The sequence below is a fragment of the Bos taurus genome, chromosome 10, assembly GCF_002263795.3.
Source record: "Bos taurus isolate L1 Dominette 01449 registration number 42190680 breed Hereford chromosome 10, ARS-UCD2.0, whole genome shotgun sequence".
Taxonomy (NCBI): Eukaryota; Metazoa; Chordata; class Mammalia; order Artiodactyla; family Bovidae; genus Bos; species Bos taurus.
This window is the reverse complement of record NC_037337.1, coordinates 86038342-86060927: the sequence shown is the minus strand read 5'-3', so window position 1 is coordinate 86060927 and position 22586 is coordinate 86038342. Positions and strand designations below refer to the sequence as shown.

At 38.4% G+C, this 22586-nt stretch overlaps 1 protein-coding gene across 2 annotated transcripts in view; it reads right to left on the bottom strand.

Annotated features, from left to right (window-relative positions):
* Positions 1–22586, bottom strand: part of YLPM1 (YLP motif containing 1) — a 64341-nt gene that overhangs the window by 23080 nt on the left and 18675 nt on the right. For both annotated transcript variants that reach the window (XM_002691007.6, XM_059890942.1), the window contains exons 5-7: positions 6181–8289; positions 3520–3640; positions 57–477 (exon numbers count right to left, since the gene is read on the bottom strand). In XM_002691007.6, coding sequence (XP_002691053.1) covers positions 57–477; positions 3520–3640; positions 6181–8289 — 2651 coding nt within the window. The remainder of the gene's footprint in view (positions 1–56; positions 478–3519; positions 3641–6180; positions 8290–22586) is intronic.

The following is a 22586-nucleotide window of genomic DNA, read 5'->3' as shown; positions in this document are numbered from 1 at the left end:
GTTGAAGCTGACAATTCCTCTAGAATCCTAAGTACAAGTCTGCCATTTTTACCTACCTCGGCCATGGCCATAATCAACAGTCTGCTGCACTGGTGGTGGTTTGGACATGGGTGGCATACCCATAGGCATTGGGCCAGGAGGAGGGATGGAAGGGTGAACAGGTGGGGGTGGCAACACTGGAGCAGATGGAATTGCTGCAGGTTCAGATTTAAATTCCGAATTCAGTCCCTGCTCATCATTTGTATCCCAGAGGCCATAGAAAGAATCTTCATCCCAGCGTTCTTGTTCCACAGCTGAAGTTTGTGGCTTTATCACTGGAGGAGGCGGTGGTGGAGGAGGAGGAGGGGGTGGTGGTGGCGGTATTGGGATAGGTGGCCTGGTCACAGGAACAGATGATCTTGCTGGTGGGGCAGGCGGTCTTACAATTGATCCTGGTGGCTTACCCATAGGAGGCGGTGGTCTGTAGGACCCTGGAGGCTGGAGAAGAGGGTAAATGGCTTAATGAATGAGCATACCATCATATGTTCACGTATCAGTAGAAACCTGGTTCTCATTACACTGAACTTATTCAAACTTCAAAACTTTCTGTACTTTAAAATACACCATCAGGGAGACAATATATGCAAATCACATATCTGATAAAGGACTTATATTGAGAATATAAAAATCTTTTAAAAGACAATCAAAAAATATGGCCATAAGATTTGCATATATTCTTCCAAAGAAGATGTATGAATGGCCAATACCCCATGAAAATACGCTTAACATCATTAGTCATTAGAGAAATGCAAATTAAAACCACAATAAAGTACCATTTCATACCCAATAGAATGGCTATAATTGATAAAACCGGCAATAACAAATGATGGCGAGGATATAAAGAAACACGAAGACACTTAGGACTTACAGTTAGAAAGTAAAATGGTGTAGCCACTTTGGAAAATGTAGATTAGCTGTCGCCTGGGACCTGGGGTAGGAATGAGGATTAACTGCAAACTAGCACAAGGGACCTTACTGGGGTGATGAAAATGTTACACAACTGAATTACAGTGATGGCTGCACAACTTAGTAAATTTACTAAATATCACTGAATTACACACTTAAAAATGGACAAATTAGATGTATGTAAATTATACCTCAATTAGGTTGGTTTAAAAAAGGGACAAAAAAACCTGCCCTCAAAACTATCACCTCCTCCCTCCCTCTGTCCCGGCTGCCTTCTCCTCTGCTCATCTTCTCTCCTACCCATCATTTTATCACGAAAGTCTTCTTGCTTGACCAACCCTGGGCCGTGGCTGATTGCCTGGCCTCGATCTCACGTTCACCACTTCGTTTAAGAATCTCTGCTATAAACTCTCTCTCCACTCTAGTGACCTATCTCCTCCACAAAAATAGTGAACTTCCAGTGAGAGAAACAAATTCTAGCTAGCTCCCTCACTTCTATCCAGTTCATCTGGTTGACAATAGCTGTCTGTGGCAACACATGACATCAGTGACGGGAAATGACAAAACAAAGAAATCAAACGGACATTGAGTATTCTCTCTGACAAGCACCGGATGTCAACTGAAATGTGTATTACGGAAATAGTAGAATCTCTGGGAAGATAGGTCCTATCTACTTAATACTGAAATCCAATTGTCAAATTTTATTTTAATCTTTGCAAGTAATGTCTGATTTGAATACTCTTTATCCATTTATTTCTGTGTTTCTGCCTTGTTTGTTCTATTGACAAACACACTGACGGTTACTTCAGGCCTTGGAAAGTCAATAATGCACATTACTTACATATTTACTCATACACAAGCTAGGCTTTAAAAACAAACTTTTTGAGTAGCAAAATTACATTTTGGCTAATATGTTAGGAATATCATTTATCAAGAGGCCAATACAGGCTAAAGACAAATGACTACTACCTAAAGATAAATTTTAGATTACAGCACTTTAAACTGTGTTAGAAAATGCCTTTGTATGGCAAAGCTACTGTATCTGGAGCACAGCTGTCCAGACATGTTGTGCATATCTTAGGAACTCTTTGGACTATAAGTAAAAAGTGTTTTCTTCATAGTACCCAGTGATAGCAACACATACATTTATGAAAAGCAAAACACCCCTACAGTATTTACATTAGAAAGGATTAATATCTATACCATAAATTCATAAGAAAAACCTGAAGAGTCAAATAGATAACAATAGTCATGTTCACTAATTATCAAAACTACCAAATATATTGTAACATTTTATTAAACTATTCAATCTACCAAAAATATTAAGTAGCTCATGCTACTAAGGCTACAACACAGCTTTAGAGAGCTGTTGACTACATTACAGGAATCATTAAAAATGTCCTTGTTCTTTAGTCATTAAAAGGATTCCTAAAGGATCTTTAGGAATTTAAAAGTACTTTTAAGAAGATACCTAAAATAAGAATTTGAAGCATAATGCATTGTGGTTTGTAGAAAAAAAGAATGCAGATGCGAGCTTATATACAGAATGGGCAAACAACAAGGCACTACTGCACACTCAGAGGATACTAGCCAATATCCTGAGACAAACCGCAGCATGAAGAACATCTTAAAATGCACGTATATATGTGTACACATATATATACACACACAGACATACATAGATATATGAATCACTTTGCTATACAGCAGAAATTAACACAACACTATAAACCAACTATACTTCAATAAAAAAATACTAAAACTATTATGAATTTGATATAAAGACATTCATTAACATTACATTAATAAGAGTAAAAGATTAGAAACAAAGGTCTAACAGAAACAGAATAGTTTTAATAAACTATTATGCATCAAAAATATAAAGCATGTAGCAAAACATTAAAATGTTTATGATTTATCAAGTAAATAAAGCAGAAATGTAGATTTATAATCTAAAGCTTCTACTGTTTGCTAAGAAATACAAAGATAAAAGACATAGTTCCTATCCTTATGAAGAATAGGCAAAATAAGACAGAAGGCAAGACAGACAAGAAAACAGACAATCGAAATACAGGACCATAAGGGTTCTGGCAGAGAACTTAATCACGTGACTCTTTAACATAACTTCACTGCCTGAATTGGGGCATGATGTTCTATCCCTTTCCTTAGCTAAGGACTAGGAGTTTGAACAGGTAGGGAGGCTAGGAAGCTCATATGAGCAGGGCTCACAGGGAATCCTTGCATAGTCCAGATGAAAAATAGGACTATCTGAACAAAAAGGATTACCAAGAAAATCTGTGTTTTCTGAACACAGAGCCATATACATAGTTCTGATGTGCTTGGTGTACTTAAACTGTAAGGGGAAAGCATTTCTGTCACACTTCCGACCATACTCCTAAGATTCTCAAAGGTTCATTACCATTAGCGTTTTTCACTTTTCCAAAATTTTCATTTTTTACAGAGGAAAATTATACTTATTGTAAAACAACAACAACAACAACAAAAAATCAAACGACATACAAACATACAAAGTGAGAACCATTTCATTTTTCTGAGTACATTATTTTCCCGTACCGGATACAATCCAGGTCTTGAAGGTGTACTCTGTAATCTTGAATCCTGGGGTGGCAGATGGTCAGGCATTTGAGGCTCAGACCCATAGTCTTTCATCTTTTGAAGCTGTTCTTTCTGTTCTCTGTAAACAAATAAAATTGCCATTGTATTTAAGGCATGTGTTCTCTGTTCCTAAGTAACTATAATTAATATCGAAAAACAAAAAAGGAAACTAAACACCTTGTTTCAAACTCTCTATAGAGTACTCATAAAACATCTCCAGGGTAATACTTTTTTGTCTTTACGAGCTAACTTATCAGACATCTACAACCTATAAATAATGATAAGTTATTGAAGATCTAGAAAGGATCAATTCTAGAACCTGCCTCTTTAGTCTGTTTTAGTATCTCACCTACTTGTCATGTTTTTCATTCATCCAACCAAAATCTCTTGCTGATTTTTTTTTCATTCAGTAGTCTTTAGATAAGTGGTTGAAAAATGGTGGCACGTGGGCCAAATGTATTTGGATATATATGAACACACAAAAAGGCTTTTTACAATTTGGCTTTCATTATCAATTTAAAAAATCTGTGCTAGTTGACACTATTTACAAAGCAAAAAAATACATACTTTTCAATATAAATTCAAACTTGCAATTTGGAAACACTGGGCCTACACTCCCACATGCCAGCAATCACTCAGTGGAGCAGCGGCCGCCAGCCTTAGATGAAGCGCTTTGCTACAATCCTCACACTCAGTAGAGTTATACTGGCCCACTTTCACTCATTTTAGTTACCTGTCTGGTTCTGGTGGGCATTTTAGTTTAAGGCCCCTCTTGTATATGGTGAGAACAATAGGTAGCCTAAACCTTTAAAAACAACACTTCATGTTCCTAAAGAGTAATTATGTAACTCTTCAAGATTCTCTTTAAATGGCTGGTCAAATTCCTTTCACTTTGTCTTACATCCACAATCAACACGTAACAACATGTACCACAACCTCTTCAGACCTTTTACAATTTTCTTCCTACCATTCTGCAAACTGTAATGACCCAAGTGAACACAAAGGGTCAAGTGTAAGAAAAAGATTACTTTCTGCCTCATGTAACTCATATTGTGACTTTCCTGACACAATATGGCTGACTTGTATTCAACTGTGACCATTATTACCCATCATTTCACATATTTTGTTTAATTATGTGGCCTAGAAAGAGCTTTTTAAAAGGAATGATGAAGTAACTCTTATCCAGCATTTCTATACAAAGCAATAATGGATGAAAAGGAAATTTCAAAAAGGGAAGAAACCTTGGTAGCTGAGTAACATCAATCAGCTTAGTGTTCTCCTTAAAGAAAAAAGACTTTAGAGTTGGACAGACTTCAAATTCTAGGTTTACCAATTCTAGTAGCCAAGTGGTACTCTCTTGAGTCTTAGTGAAGCGAGAATACTACTACTTATCTTTGCAGTCCTTTAAGATAAGGATTTGAAATACGAAGATTGAGACGATAACACAGTAAATTATCAGCACAGTGCCAGCACAGAGTAGGTGTTAAAGATATCCATAATTTAAAAGTGAAAATAGTAGTAGCTAAGTGTTCCATAACATGCTTTCTACATCTTCATGAGCAATCTGGAAAAGTTAAATCCCTTAAAGTGTATCTTCTGTAGACCACAGAAATTTGTTGTGTTGCCTGAGGCATCTGATCTTTCATTTTATATGTATTTTTCCTCATCATACTTTCCCAGTTATAAAGCTTCAGCTATAATTTAATTGTCATAATCTACAAATATAGACCAGAATTGAAAAAATGAAAGAAACAATATACTGGAATATATAAAAAACTAACCATTAATTTATTTTTGCAAAAAATTTGCTAATTCATAAGAAATTATTCAAAAAGTAATTTCTCATTGTAATCTGTCAGTGACTCCTAAGGATTACATAAATCAATACATACAAAGCACTTAGTACAGTCCCTGGTATATAGCAAATGTGCAATAAATGTTAACCTTTATTATTACGGCTACTAATGGGAAGTGTTATGTAGATACCTATATACATAGGTGATTGTAAGTCAAGAAATCTAAATTCTATTCTCCATTTCACAAAGAAAATATTTGCTTATATAGAAACAAGTAACAACCTCAAGCAGAGATAGCTGCTTCTGGTTATAATGAAAGATCAAACATTCCCAAAAGGAAGAATCAATAGTTAGACAAATCTGAGGCTGCTTCCGGGTAAACCATTCTTAGCTTCAAAAGAGAAAAATATAAATCCTTCCACCACTTTCCAAAGTTATACCAAAGATTAGTAAATATGAAGTCTATCAGATCTAGTAACAAAGAGGGGGGAATAAAGGATTTTACATACGAGCTCTGTGAAACCCAGAGTACCGGAAAGTTGAAGTCTGAACTTGACATAATCACAGGTATGACATGTCAGCAACATATCTATAAAAGTCAAGAATGGCTACCAAATTTTCATTTTTCAGGACATAAGTTTATAATTAACACAGTTCCTAAACAGCCATCCTACCCTAAAACAGCAATGACTAGAAATTAAAATTAAAATTATGTGGTAAAAACTTAAAATGATTCCATTCAAATATATCACATCATCGTTTTAAAAAGAGAAGTATGCATGTGGCTTGTTCTAGAAGAAATGATCTTAAGTAGTCAACTTACCGAAGCATTTTCAGTTCTTGTGCAGCTTTCAGAATGATTTCATGCTGCCTCTGACTGAGAACCATTACCCCTCCAAGGCCTTGGTCAGAGTCTAAGTTTGCATCCGACCCCATCATTTCAGAAGAATGATGTGAAGGCATATGTTCCGCCATGGGGGAATGTCTATCCACATCAGATGGGTACCATCTGTCTGACAATCGTTCTCTTTCCCAGTCCATTCTGTTAGGAATATAATCTCGCTTTTCCCGCCAGATATCTCGTCTTTCTGGATACTCTCGGATCCTCAACTCACCCCTATCACGGAAATCTTGATCATACCCATGGTCTCGGTTTCTTTCTTCTCTCCATCTATCATCCCGGTATCTATCCATAGGTGGGAGAGGTGGGAGGGGTGGTAAAGGTGGAAGAGACGGAATATCTCGTTCACGAAACTGCGATTCTTGTTCATCCAGTGGTCTCCCATAATCTCTGTCCCACTCATTATCCAAATTTCTATCATACATATCCACGGGTCTTCCGATGCGGTCCACATCCCTGTCCATGTCCCTGTCCATTTCCCTGTTGTAGTCCTCGTCCATATCCTGATCTCTCTCCCAGTCATCCCACCATGGGCCTCGTCTATCCCCATCATGAGATCGAGATGGGGCTGAAAACCTGTCCTCTCTGTTATACGGATCTAGAGTATCATCTTGATAGTCATGTTCACATTCTCTCCAGTATCTCTCTCTATCCCAATCATCAAGTCTTTCTCGTTCCATTGGAGCATTTCTACCATCTAATGGGAACTCTTCGTGCCCTCTCTCTTCTCCATGGTTCCAAGGAGCCCTAGGAGGCTCATCTCGGTGATATGGATACATTTTTTCCCCACCGTCTCCTGGTTCTGGTCTAAATGGACCTCTGTCACGACCAAATTCTGGTCTTCCCAGTCCCCTCTCCCGACCACCAGGCCCTCGAGGCAGTCCCCTCTCCCTGCTCCCAGCTCTCCGGGGTGGCACTCTCTCTCTACTCCCAGGTCTTCGAGGGGGTCCTCTCTCCTGACTGCCAGCCCTCCGGGGTGGTCCCCTTTCTCGGCTGCCAGCTCTACCTCTGTCCTGGCTGCCTTGCAGACCACCTGGCACTTTCTCCCGAGTGCTTCCCGGCCTCACCAGCCCTCTGTCCCGGCTGCCTTCTCCTCTGCTCATCTTCTCTCGACTGTCTTCTCTTCTACCCATCATTTTATCACGAAAGTCTTCTTGCTTGATCAACCCTGGGCCGTGGCTGATTGCCTGGCCTCGATCTCTACTGACTAGTCCTTTATCCCGTGTGTCTTCCATTCTGCTTTGCCCAGGACCTCTGTAAGATGAGCTGCTGCCTTGATTGCCTTCTAACCTATTGTCTCTGTTATCTGGCCGAGGTAGCCCTTTATCTTGGTTGTTTTCTGAATGGGGCAGACCAATACCCAAAGGTTTAAAATCATTATCTGCAGTTAGTGATGATGATGTTGCTACTGCTGTTCCTCCCTCCATCCCCCCGGTTTTTGAGGGAAAAGTAGATTGAGAAGGTACAGCTTTATTTGCAAGGGGCACAGGGTGAGTAACAGCTTGGGATTTGTCCATTTGAGTCTCCATACTGTGAGAATCCTGGTCCCAATCAGAAGGCTCTATGGGCCCTTCCGAGACTTCGCTTTTAGGTGGCTCTTGCTGAGAGTCGCTTAGATTCTCATTTGACTGAGCCGCCTTGCCATCCTTTACATCTGCAGCAATGGGAAATGTAGCTGATTGCATTTTAAAATTCTTCTGCTGGTTACTACTGGTGTCTGCTAATGGTTCTTTGTTTCCTGGTTCTGCTTGTGACTTAGGTTGCTGCTGATGTTGCTGTCCAAAAGTTGGTTTGGGGCCTTTCCACTGTGGTCCACTCTGTCGAGGGCTGAGGGATGTATTGGGGGTAATATAGAACTGAGATGCTGGCCCCCGGGGAATCATTCCCCATTTGCTTTTAGTGCCCTCTGCTGGGTGACCTTCATATCTGGGTCTTGGCCCATCGGGGCGATTTCCTTCAAAACGAGGCCCTTTGGGTCTCGGTCCTTCACACCTTGACCCTAAATCCTCAAATCTTCGAGGACCATCAAATCTACAAGTAAAACAAAAGATATTACTCAAGACAGTAAAGCAGAAAAAAAATTTTTTTCCATGTAAAAATATTTAAGGCAATCTTGCCTTAGAATTTTTTTTACAAAAATGACTGCTAGTCATTAAACAAATCCTGAGATACCAATATCTTAGAACCATTATGTTAAGGTGGCAGAGCTCAGAAGGTCTTAGGACAAATCTCCTGCAGCAAGTCACTGAATTGTTAAAAAGCAATGATTAATATTGTGCCTTAATAAAGACAGAAAAGTCCATTCTTGTCAAACAGGGGGAAAAAAAAGTCCCATAGCTAATTCTAAGAGTACTTTTAGAGTTAAATTATAACTAAAACCTAAAAATGAAACAATTAGCAATGTTAACATAGGATGAGTATAAATATTGTTGGAGCTAACATTATCATCCTAACTGACAAAAGTTTAAAAAACAGCAGCCAGCTGTGTCTTAAGAGCACGCCCCAACATTTAAAAATCTGGACCAAGATATTCTGCTATGGACCCACTTGCACATTTGATAAATATTTAGCGTATATCCTCTGTCGAGTACTACGCTAAATCCAAGAGATACAAGAATAAAATGTTCTTTGCCCTCAAAGAACAATTCTTTGTCCTCAAAGGGCTTACAACAGAAGAGAAAGAATCTAAGTGTAAATAATTGCCAAAAGATGCAATGACTAACATCTATCTGCATATAATAAGGACAACAGAGGAGAGAATGGTCAACCCTATGAGAGTGAAGGTGGTGTTGTCCCATAAAGGCTTTCTATAACAGAAAATGCTTTAGTTAACTCAAGAAACAAATTCTCAGAGACCAGGTTAACAGAGAATACTGGAGCTGATGCAAGTGGGTGGCAAGGATTTCTCAGGTTAAGGAAGTATTATGAGGAAAAGCAGAAAAACACATACCAGCATAGCATGTTTGGAAGTGCAGTTTGGCATGGCTGAAGGAAAGAGGAGACAAAGTCTGGGACGGCCGGGAAAGAAGGAGTGGAACAGCAGCACACGGAGAGGTAAGGTAAAGGGACAGGCAAGGTCAACTCCCAGAAGACCCTGTGTACCTCGGCGCCACAGACTACTGGTACTCCTCCAATACACATTTCCATTTTCTTACTGTAATTGAACCTCTCCATTTTTAGCAAGACATAAGGATAGCCAGACTAAAGACTCTCTTTCCCAAACTCTCTTGCAGGGAGAACTTGCAGCCCCCAATGAGCTGACAGTGAAAATGATTTTTCCAGTGGTCATGTATAGATGTGAGAGTTGGACTGTGAAGAAGGCTGAGCGCCGAAGAATTGATGCTTTTGAACTGTGGTGTTGGAGAAGGCTCTTGAGAGTCCCTTGGACTACAAGGAGATTAAACCAGTCCATTCTGAAGGAGATCAGCCCTGGGATTTCTTTGGAAGGACTGATGCTAAAGCTGAAACTCCAGTACTTTGGCCACCTCATGCGAAGAGTTGACTCACTGGAAAAGACTCTGATGCTGGGAGGGATTGGGGGCAGGAGGAGAAGGGGACAACAAAGGATGAGATGGCTGGGTGGTATCACTGACTCGATAGACGTGAGTCTGAGTGAACTCCGGGAGTTGGTGATGGACAGGGAGGCCTGGCGTGCTGCAATTCATGGGGTCGCAAAGAGTCGGACACAACTGAGTGACTGAACTGAACTGAGTGGTCAACTTAAAGGGAAGAACACATTCTTCTCTTCATATTCTCTTTTTCATGCTGGCTCTGATATGGTGGTGGGGCATCCTGAACCATGTAGATATGGACCACATAATAAGAGATGGTAAAGTAACAAATGAGAAGGAATCTGGATTCTTGACACTGTAGAGTCACCACATAAGTCCTAAAAGAGAACAAACCTCCAACTTGTTAAAACCGTGGACTTTGGATCTCTGTTATAACAGATGAATTAATTCAGCTGGGTAAGGAGTTAGAGGGCTTCCCAGGTGGCGTGGGTGCTAAAGAAGCTGCCTGCCAATGCAGGGGACATAAGAGCCACGCGGGAAGATCCCCTGGAGGAGAGCATGGCAATCCACTCCAGTATTCTTGCCATGAGAGAATTCCCATGGACTGTAGTGTCCATGGGGTCGCAGAGTCAGACATGATTGAAGTGACTGAGCTTGCACAAAGAGTTAGAAATTACCTTAAGCACTCAGAGACGCTAAGTATCTTATTTTTAAAAGATTGCTCCAGCAGAAAAGTAGCAGATGGATAAGTGGGAAAAGTTGATGGTACACTGTCTCTACAGTCTAAGTAAGTGAAAGTGAAGTCTGTTCTAAGACGGTGACTGAATGAGGAAAAGGAGGAGATAAAAGTGAGAGATGTGAAGGAAGGTAAAGCTGATAAATTTTCTAACAGGTGCGATTTAAAATACTGGAAAAGGAAGAACTAGGATGGTTCCAAGGTTTCTGGCTGAGGTGATAGTGATGCCTTTCATGCCTCTAAAGAGAAACAGAAGGGTTTTTCTTTCATTAGTTAGGGAAATAAATGAGAGTAATAAATTCAGTTTCAGCAAAATATTTACTTCCTATCCCTGTGACGTTAGGCTTTGCTGATCTGGAAGTCTCAGTTTCAAAGGGAGGAATGCTTCCATCGGGCAACACAAGGACTCTATTAAAACTTCAGTTCAGACTGCCACCTGGCCACTTTGGGTTCTGAATCGACAGGCAAAGAAGGGAGTTATTACTGTACTGGCTGGGGTGAGTAATACTGTCTTTCAAGGGGAAATTGGGTACTTTTTATACAATGAGGGTGAGGGTATGTCTGGAATGGAAGAGATCCTCCAGGACACTCCTTACTACCTTTCATGTCCTATGACTAAAGTCAAGACAAAACTACAATTACTCAATCCAGGCAGGGCTGAGAATACCTTAGACCTTTCAAGAATGAAAGTTTGGGACACTTCATCAGGCAAGGAACCTGGACAAGCTGAGGTACTCGCTGAGAGCAAAGAGAATATGGATTAAGTAGAGAAAGAAGGTAGTTATAAACACCAACTGAAATTACATGACCAGTTGCAGAAATAATGGGTGTGTAGAGTAGTTCTTCCTCAACATTTGCTATGAAATGTTTAAATATATACATATTTATTAGTCAGATATTTCTGACTGATTCTTCTTCCTTATCATCTAACATAAGATGTATTAGTACTAGCTAACTTTATATCTCAGAATTTCAGTCACAGACTATCAAAGAGGGGACGTGAGCCAGCTAGGGAGAACAAAGTTGATTTCCCCCAAAACAAAAAAAAACAGAGACTTTATAATCTTTTCTGGGAAAATGGTTAGAAGGTTTTTGGTTGTCCAGGGATAAATATTTCCTGTTAGATACAAAATCCCCCCCACCCTGTGACCCACCCTAACCAGAAACACAGAAGCAAGAGAACTCTGGGAAATGTACTTCAGCCCAGTCAAGCTGACACAGAATCATCACAAGGAATTTAAAAATGCATAAACTCACCATAAACAGAGAGAAGGGGCAGCCAGCAGATGAGAATTTTGTTTTTAAACTCTAGATGACAAAGAACAAACATGAGTGGTGACACATGGAGCAAGAAGAAGCTGCAGTTTAGACTGCCGGGAGCAGAGGAGGGTACAATCAAAATGGGTCTGGCTTGCCCACAGAAACCCAGAGAAGGTCAGGATTCTCAGATGCCAGGGATGCTGGGGAAAAGACTAGGTAAGACCTGCGGCTAAAACGATGTAAATTAAAATCCATATTCTAAATCATCGATCAGCCATTCCCTGGGCTTGAATTGTCTCTAAATGCCTGAATTTGAGGGTCCCCTAGCATTAGCAGACAATCCTCTGGCCTCCTACAGCAAAGTCTTGACAATTGATGAGCCCCCCTCCACATGCATAAACAGTGCCCCATCAGTTTCACTGTCTTCCTCTCAAGTATAAATGGACAACTAAAGATCACAATATATTTGAGGAATGCCTCCAAAATGAAAGGAAGAGAATATGGATCTGGAAGAAAGAGCAATAATGCAAAAAAGCAGAAGAGAACTTAAAAATAAACAACTCTCAAGTTAGTATCCTCAGAGAGAATTCTTAAGATATAGTATCAGTAAATCAAGAACAATTTGCTATATATAAAAAAGGATCAGAAGCAGAACTATAGAAATTATTTAATTCTCAAAATAAAAAAGGCAATAAAAGGACCAGAAGTATCTCAGAAAGTTTAACAAAATGAGAGAGAACAGAAAGAAATATAGTCGGTTCAAAATCCTACAAATCAGGGGTTCCAGAAAAAGAAAAACAGAAAACAAGAGAAAAAATTAAGAAATAAATGAAGAAATAGGACAAAGAAATTTCCCAGAGTTAGACTCTAATTTCCAGATGGAAAGGGTCCAGTTCACTAAGTATTCAGTACAGTTAATAATACTGAACAAATACAAACCACTATAAAATATTAAAATAATGAAGATTAAATAAAAATTTTCTAGTAGTAGGGAGAAATCATCTAAAAAGGAAATGAATCAGAACAGCACAACAGTTATACTAGGTAACAGAACAAAAGAGAATGCTTGCTGACCCTAAACACTGATCCTAAATTATGTTCAACTTCAATGGACAAGAGTTTAAGTAAACTCTACGAGTTGGTGATGCCAGGGAGGCCTGGTGTGCTGCAGTCCATGGGGTCACAAAGAGTTGGACACAACTGAGCGACTGAACTGAACTGGAAACTATTAAATACTATGGCACTGGTACAAAAACAAACATACATATCAATGGAACAGAAGAGAGCACCCAAAAACAAACCCAGGAGCATGCAGTCACCTAATTCATGACAAAGGAGCCAAGAATATACAATGGAGATAGGATAGTCTCTTAAATGAATGTTACTGAGAACAGACAGCCACATGCAAAAGAATGAAACTGAACTACTACTGTATATCATACACAAAAATTAACTCAAAATGGATAAAAGTGTAAGACCTGAAATCATGAAACTTCTAGAAGAAACAAAAGGCAGTAGGCTCCTTGACATAGGTCTTGGCAATGATTTTTTGATTCTAAACATCAAAAGCAAAGAAACGAAAGCAGGCCTACATCAACAAGTAGGACTGCATCAAACTAAAAAGCTTCTGCTCAGTGAAGCAAACCATCACTAAAATGAAATGGCAGCCTACTGAATGGTAAAAAATATTTGCAAATCATGTATCTGATGGGCTTCCCTGGTGGCTCAGCTGGTAAAGAGTCGGCTTGCAAAGTGGGAGATTTGGGTTCGATCCCCTGGTCTGGAAGATCCCCTAGAGAAGGAAATGGCAACCCACTCCAGTATTCTTGCCTGGGAAATTCCATGGATAGAGGAGCCTGACAGACTACAGTTCATGGAATCACGAAGAATCAGACATGACTGAGCGAGTTCATGTATCTGATAAAGGGCTAATTCCAAAATACAGAAAGAACTCATACAACTCAATAGCAAAATATGAAACAACCTGATTTTAAAATGAGCAGAAGATCTAAACAGACATTTTTCCAAAGCAGACATACAGATGGCCAAGAGATACGTGAAAAGATGCCCTACACCAATAACGGAAATGCAAATCAAAACCACAATGAGATGCTACTTCACACTTGTTAGAAAGGCTATTGTCAAAAAGACTAGAAATAACATGCATTGGTAAGGATACAGAGAAAATGGAACCCTTGTGCACTGTTGGTGGGAATGTAAATTGGTGTAGCTACTATGGTAAACAGTATGGAGGCTCTTTGAAAAACTAAAAATAGAAATATCATATGACCCAGCAATTCCATTTCTGGGTATTTACTGGAGAAGAAAACGAAAAAACTAATTCAAAAAGACACATGCCCCTCAGCGCCCCGCCATGTTCACCGCGGCACTACTTAAAATAGCCAAGATACGGGAACAACTGATGTGTCCACTGATGAATGAATGGACAAAGAAGATGTAGCATATACATTAGATGGAATGTTACAAGAATGAAATCTTGCCATTTGTGACAATATAAATGGACCACCAGGGAATTATGCTAACTAAGTTAAATAAGTCAGAGAAAGGCATACCATATGACCTCTCTTAGACGTGGAATCTTAGAAAAAAATTTAATTAATTAAAAAACCAAGCTCTTAGATACAGAGAACACATTGATAGTTGCCAGAGGTGGGGTGTGGGAGGTGGGAGAAATGGGTAAACTTTTTATTTTCTTTTGCTTTTTAGTTTAAATAAATTATAATAAAATATATTCAACCTCAAATTATATATTCAAATTATTCATCAAGTGTGAGGTTAGATTAAAACATTTTCAGGCATACAAGAATTCAGGGAACTTACTTCCAACCCACAATTTTTTAGTTAATTGAACAAGCACTCCAGGAAAAAGAGGCACTACACCACAAACAGAAAGCCATGAGACTCAACAAACCGTGAATCCAATCTAGAATAAGAGTCAAAGGAAATGACAGAATAATAGCCATATGACAGATCTTCAGAGCAGCCAACCAACCCAGGTAAAAGCAAGAGGATGCATGAATTTGGGAGAGAGAGCTCAAGAGAAAAAGATGTCGCTTTGGGGACCGGAGTTAAGAGGATTATTTAAAGATGTTGCAAGAAGAACAGCAACTGGAAATTCTAAAAAAAAAAAGGTTACTACACTAAAGAAAAGGTAATCACAGTATACTGCTTACCTCTATGAACAACATTACTTACTGATTTATTTTAGAATAATGATATAAATATCATTGGGCAAATGGGGTTACAGAATAGTAGAAGAACTAAATTTTACCTATCAGAACAGGAAGTAAATAAGTAGTATCTAAAATGTATAAATGACAAAAGGAACAGCACATTCTTTAGTACTATAAGGTAATTACCAAAAGAAACAGCTGAAGAATTAGAAGCTGTCCTTAGGAAACACATTGACAGTGGTTTGGAGCAGTGGGCAGTTGTTTCTCTTGATTTTTAAAAAAATTATATGTATGTATCATTTTTATTAACAATGGATTTAACAGACACACAAAGAGTGTTAGCTTTAACCAGGAAAAGGGCTTCTTCTGAGACCACAAGAACTATGAGGATGGCAACTGAAGTAGTGGTAAGGCAGAGAAGTAAATTTCACTGGGCCTGAAAGCCTTGATTCTCGGGCAAGGAGAAAAATTAAGGATACAAAGAGAAATAATGTTTGCTGAGACAGAGAAGGCAGCAATAGCACAGAATGTCTATGCAAAATAATGAAGGCTTGACACAGCTATTGCTGGACAAAGGGGAAAGGAGCTGACCAACTGCTGGTCAAAGGTACACCACAGGAAGTCCAGGTTAGGATGCCATGCTTCCACTTTGTTCCCTGGTTGGGGAACTAATACCCCTCAAGCTGCATGACCCAGCCAAAAAAACAGTATGTCTCAATGCTAAGGATAGAGACCATATATTTATGAAGGAAAAAAGTATGCCATTTCAGGCTTTGTGATGATTTGGTTCCTTTTCTTGAAGTTACATTCATCAATTTATTAAAATGCCTAGAGTAACACGTTAGGCCATTAAAGATGTGTAAAATCATCTGTTCTGTATTCAATTCAGGAATTATTAGCTCCTATCAGCTGTAAGAGAAGACTATACACAATACACAAATCAGTATAAGAACATTCTTTAATATGTTAGGTAGTATTATAATCAACTTCAGAATGAATAAACTATTTTCTAACTAAACTGTGAATGCCCTGAGAATTTTACCCATAACTGAGATATTTGGCATATGCAACATTTATTGAACCCCTACTAATTGTCAAGTATTGTGTTACTGCTGTAAATAACTTGATACCTAACCGCAAGGAGTTCATAGTCTGTAAGAAGAATGAGACAAGTAAATCAGCAATCAGAACAGAATTTGATAAATGTGGGGCATGCTGGTCTTGCTCACTGAAGTATTCCCAATGTCTGACTCACTGAAGGTTCTCAACACATTAACTGTAGAAGTCCCATCCCCAGGGCAGGAAAAACAGGAATCGATAAAGCAAAAGATGACATAAAAGGGATTAAGAACAGAGAGCAGAGCACGTGCAAAGGCCAGAGGAAAGGATAAAGGAAGCAGGAAGCACTAAAAGGTGTGAAAATAAAGAAATGAACAAGGCAGAAAAGCTGTAAAAGGTAATGAAATCACTTGTGTAAACCTCACGCCTGCATATATAATACAGTGTCCATGAAAGGGGAGGGTGTTTTGCTTTCACATTAAATTGCTGACCAGCAGCCAAGCAACATCATTTTATTTTTATTTTGGTGGTCAGAAATATGTTAAACCAACTGAAATATACTTTCAACACTACATACAAATGGCAACCAATTTTTCAAAGTTCAAGGATGTTACAAAATGTCAAACTATCAAAACCTTTTTGATTTATAAAAGTAAAGAACTTTTCGGCCCTTGGAACAAATATATTAAAAGTTACTCATATTAAACATATGTACAAAAATAAGCCATCTTCACATGAACACAATGAAATATTATGACCTTTTTGACATATAAAAATGTATTGAAAATAAAGTACAAACAGCACACATCTGCTCAATCACACAAAGCACATGCAATGCACACTGGCTAGACGAAATGAAAAAGAGGCAAATATCTGGGGTTTAAATATTTTGAAAAGTTTTGCTTGTATAGTTAGGTATTTCAGAAACTTCTAAAAGATAAATTTAATCCTGTTTTTTTTTCCTCTTAGCTTCATTTGTAAGTATCTATGTCATTAAATATTTACTGTAAACATTAAAGAAAATCCTAAAACTAGGCATGAGACCATTAGAACTAGGAACAAAAATTTCAAAATGCGATACAAAAAATATAATCCAAATTGGGTACAAAAACTTAAGAGGGATATAGAAATATAAATACCCTTAAACAAGATAATAATGTCTGATTATCACAATATTTATATAAACACACTCACATCAGCAGATCATGGTAATCACAAGATGCTAAATTCTGGAATCAAATGCCTGCCCTTTTGGTTTTCACGTCAAATGCCATTTTCTAATATGTATAACTAAGATCTTAAAATCAAAATTCCAAAGAGAAGTAATCATAAACAGAAACAGCCATGAAAATGGAAGAATTAAGAAAAAGTATGGTATTAATAGCCCCTTGCTAACAGTTACAGAATGGAAGAGGTCATATTTCCAATCCTAAAACTAACAACAAGTGGGTAAAACTGATCTGAAACCTTGATATTATAAAAATGTCAGTTCTTCCTCAATATCATCAATAGAATCTATACGATGTTCATCAAAATTCCACCAGTTTTTTTTTTTTAAACTGACAAGCTGCTTACATTATAGGGGAAATAGAAAGGACCAAGAATAGTTAAGATAATCTAGATCAGGGGTCAGCAAGCTACGGCCCATGGGTCAAACCCAGTTAACAGTAATTTTAAAAACATTTTATAGGCTAAAGAAAGGAACAAAGAAAAATGTTTGAAAGAGACTAAATGTGGCCCACAAAACCGAAAAACATTTACCACCCGGCCCTTTCCAGAAACAGTTTGGTCACCCCTGATCTAGAAACACAGACCTGGAGGACGCACACTAAGAGATGGCAGGATTCACTCTGAAGCTACAGAAATTGAAACTATATGACACTGGTGGAAGGACAAACAGACCAAAGAGAGAGTCCACAGACAAATCTACACATGTATTCACTTATGATGAAGGAGACACTGCCAAGCAGTAAGAAAAGGATGCTTTTTTTCAGTAGATGGTACTGGAGTCAACTTGACAGCCACATGGAAAACAATGAACTTTATACCCTGTCTCTTACCATACGTTAACCAAAAAAAAAAACCAAAAACCAATTCTATATGGATTGTTGATTTTAAAATAAAAGGTAAAACAATAAAAGACAAAATACAATAACATATTTATGACCTTAGAGTAAGCAAAGATTTCTTAAACAGGACATGAAAAAGCACAAATCATAAAGAAAAGATCAGTAAATTAGACTACTAAATTAAAAAACCAAGAATATCTATTAATCAAAAGATATCATTAACTCTTAGGGTTCATTTCAGCTCACTGGATCCAATTTTAGTTTTTAAATTTTTTTTAAACAGTTGTTTTTAAGGACTGATAGTTCATGACTTTATCTCTTACAGGCCTTCCTAAGAACAGAGAGAAAATTCACCTTTTGAAAAACAGAACTATCTTGCAATTACAATATAGGTTCATTGAATTCTTTCATAAATCTAAGACATATTACGGGATCTTCAGTGACTTTTTTTCTATATAATGAAATATTTTGTGATTTGCTTATCCTAGAATTCATTATTATTCATCATTACTTATCACTTATCCCCAACTACGCTAAAGGTTAGAATATAAAGACAGCAAAGGAACGACAAAACTGTGAAATGAGTCGTCGCCCCTCCTGGATCGCCCAAATATTGCAGTTTGCTTTTAGGCTTCATTGAGCACAATTGAGAACTGAGAAATTTTCATATCCTGACAAAGAAAAGTGTAAGAGAAAGTTGTGTCAAAATTATTAGATGAAGTAAAGATAAATGCAGACAGCTATACTCCAGGTTCTAATAAAAACGTGAAATTAATCATACAAGCGAATCTCTAAAGAGTCCTTGGATGACAATATTCTAGATAAATATTCTCAAACTCGAGAGAGGATGTGAACAATATATTTCTAAGGACAGAAAGGAAATATGGCATTGTCATCCAGCTATTAAACAGAAAGACTTCCTCATGTATCTTTGGCAAGAACCTAGACCATTTTGCTTTGCTCAAAGAATACATGACACAATTATTTCATCTTCTATAATGTTTCTGTGCCAAAATTTACTTGATGCAAGGATTTTTATTCTTTTAAAGTTTTATTAAAACTTCTGGTAAGTTGTTTTCCTTATCCCTTTATTCGTACTTCTGTACGTTATTTATAAAGTTACTTTTAAATTAAAAAAAATAAAAAGGTTCCACTGGACCATCTAGATGGAATAGTGAAGACTAATAGTTTTCTAGTATCCTGAAGGATAAGAATGCAAAAAGTGCTGCTGAGTGAGAAACAGTCAAGACAATTTAGACATAGGATATACAAAGAACTGGTATCTAGTCTATATAAAGAACTCCCACAAGCCAGTAAGAAAAAAAACATAACCCAACAGAAAAACAGGAAAAAGACTTGAACCAGCATTTCACAAAAGAGGAAATCCAACTGAATGATAATCAAATAGAAGTCAATTTCATTCGTCATCAGGGAAATATAAATTAAATCCATATTACAGTATGACTAAACACCCACCAAGATTACTAAAATTTAAAAGTTCATTAATACCAAGTGTTGATGAGGGGATAAAAAAATTGCAGTACAGAAACACTGATGATGAGAGTATAAACTGACACAACCACTTTGGAAAACTGACCATATTTATCAAAGTACAATATTATTCATACTCCTATGACAAAGCAATTCTAATCCTTGGTGTATACATCTAAACAAAATTAAGTACAAACACACATGCACACATACACACGTGCATATCTAAAGGGACATATATAGCACCAAAGAAACAATGCAGTGTTATGCCAAAAACTTAAATGACCATCAAATTAGAATGGATAAACAGATTGTGGTATATTCATACAATAAAATACTGTATAGGAATGAGAATGAACAACACTAATGAATCTCACAATAATAAAATGTCACGTAAAAGATGCCAGACTTAAAAGAGTACACATAGCATGAGTCCATTTACCAAAATACAAATTTCAGAAATAGGCAAAAGTAACCTATCACGTAAAAGTTGGTATAGTGGTTACCTTGGGATAAGGAAAAATGGGAAGGGGCATGAGCAAGACTTCTCAGTTCAGTTCAGATGCTCAGTCGTGTCCAACTTTTTGCAACCCCATGGACGCAGCCCGCCAGGCTTCCCTGTCCATCAACAACTCCTGGGAGTTTACTTTAACTCAAGTCCATTAAGTCAGAGATGCCATCCAACCATCTCATCCTCTGTCGTCCCCTTCTCCTCCTGCCTTCAATCTTTCCCTGCATCAGGGTCTTTTCAAATGAGTCACTTCACATCATGTGGCCAAACTACTGGAGTTTCAGCTTCAGCATCAGTCCTTCCAATAAATATTCAGGATTGATTTCCTTTAGGATGGACTGGTATGACCTCCTTGCAGTCCAAGGGACTCTCAAGAGTCTTCTCCAACACCACAGTTCAAAAGCATTAATTCTTCGGTGCTCAGCTTTCTTTACAGTCCAACTCTCACATCCATACATGACAACTGGAAAAACCATAGCCTTGACTAGACGGACCTTTGTTGGCAAAGTAATGTCTCTGCTTTTCAATATGCTATCTAGGTTGGTCATAACTTTTCTTCCAAGGAGTAAGCATCTTTTAATTTCATGGCTGAAGTCACCATCTGCAGTGACTTTGGAGCTCCAAAAAATCAAGTCTGTCACTGTTTCCACCGTTTCCCCATCTATCTGCCATGAAGTGATGGGACCGGATGCCATGATCTTAGTTTCTGAATGTTGAGCTTTATGCCAACTTTTTCACTCTCCTCTTTCATTTTCATCAAGAGGCTCTTTAGTTCTTCTTTGCTTTCTGCCATAAGGGTGGTGTCATCTGCATATCTGAGGTTATTGATATTTCTCCTGGCAATCTTGATTCCAGCTTACGCTTCATCCAGCCCAGCGTTTCTCATGATGTACTCTGCATATAAGTTAAATAGGCAGGGTGGCAATATACAGCCTTGACGTACTCCTTTTCCTATTTGGAACCAGTCTGTTGTTCCATGTCCAGTTCTAACTGTTGCTTCCTGACCTGCATACAGGTTTCTCAAGAGGCAGGTCAGGTGGTCTGGTATTCCCATCTCTTTCAGAATTTTCCACAGTTTGTGGTAATCCACACAGTCAAAGGCTTTAGCATAGTCAATAAAGCAGAAATAGATGTTTTTCTGGAACTCTCTTGCTTTTTCAATAGTCCAACAAATGTTGGCAATTTGATCTCTGGTTCGTCTGCCTTTTCTAAAACCAGCTTGAACATCTGGAAGTTCACAGTTCACATACTGTTAAAGCCTGGCTTGGGGAATTTTCAGCTTTACTAGCGTGTGAGATGACTGCAATTGTGCGGTCGTTTGAGCATTCTTTGGCATTGCCTTTATTTGGGATTGGAATGAAAACTGACCTTTTCCAGTTCTGTGGCCACTGCTGAGTTTACCAAATTTGCTGGCATATTGAGTGCAGCACTTTCACAGCATCATTTGTAAGGATTTGAAATAGCTCACCTGGAATTCCATCATCTCCACTAGCTTTGTTTGTAGTGATGCTTCCTAAGACCCACTTGACTTTGCATTCCAGGATGTCTGGCTCTAGGTGAGTGATCATACCATTGTGATTATCTGGGTTGTGAAGATCTTTTTTGTATAGTTCTGAATATTCTTGCCACCTCTTCTTAATATCTTCTGCTTTTGTTAGGTCCATACCATTTCTGTCTTCTATTGAGCCCATCTTTGCATGAAAAGTTCCCTTCAGTTCAGTTGAGTCACTCAGTCGTGTTCGATTCTTTGCAACCCCATGAATTGCAGCACTCCAGGCCTCCCTGTCCATCACCAACTCCCGGAGTTCACCCAGACTCACGTCATCGAGTCAGTGATGCCATCCAGCCATCTCATCCTCTGTCGTCCCCTTCTCCTCCTGTTCCCAATCCCTCCCAGCATCAGAGTCTTTTCCAATGAGTCAACTCTTCACATGAGGTAGCCAAAGTACTGGAGTTTCAGCTTTAGCATCAGTCCTTTCAAAGAAATCCCAGGGCTGATCTCCTTCAGAATGGACTGGTTGGATCTCCTTGCAGTCCAAGGGACTCTCAAGAGTCTTCTCCAACACCACAGTTCAAAAGCATCAATTCTTCGGCGCTCTGCTTTCTTCACAGTCCAACTCTCACATCCATACACGACCACTGGAAAAACCATAGCCTTTACTAGATGGACCTTTGTTGGTAAAGTAATGTCTCTGCTTTTGAATATGCTACCTAGGTTGGTCATAACTTTTCCTCCAAGGAGTAAGCGTCTTTTAATTTCATGGCTGCAGTCACCATCTGCAGTGATTTTGGAGCCCAGAAAAATAAAGTCTGACACTGTTTCCACTGTTTCTCCATCTATTTCCCATGAGGTGATGGGACCAGATGCCATGATCTTTGTCTTCTGAATTTTCTTGAAGAGATCTCTAGTCTTTCCCATTCTATTGTTTTCCTTTATTTCTCTGCACTGATCACTGAGGAAGGCTTTCTTATCTCTCCTTGCTATTCTTTGGAACT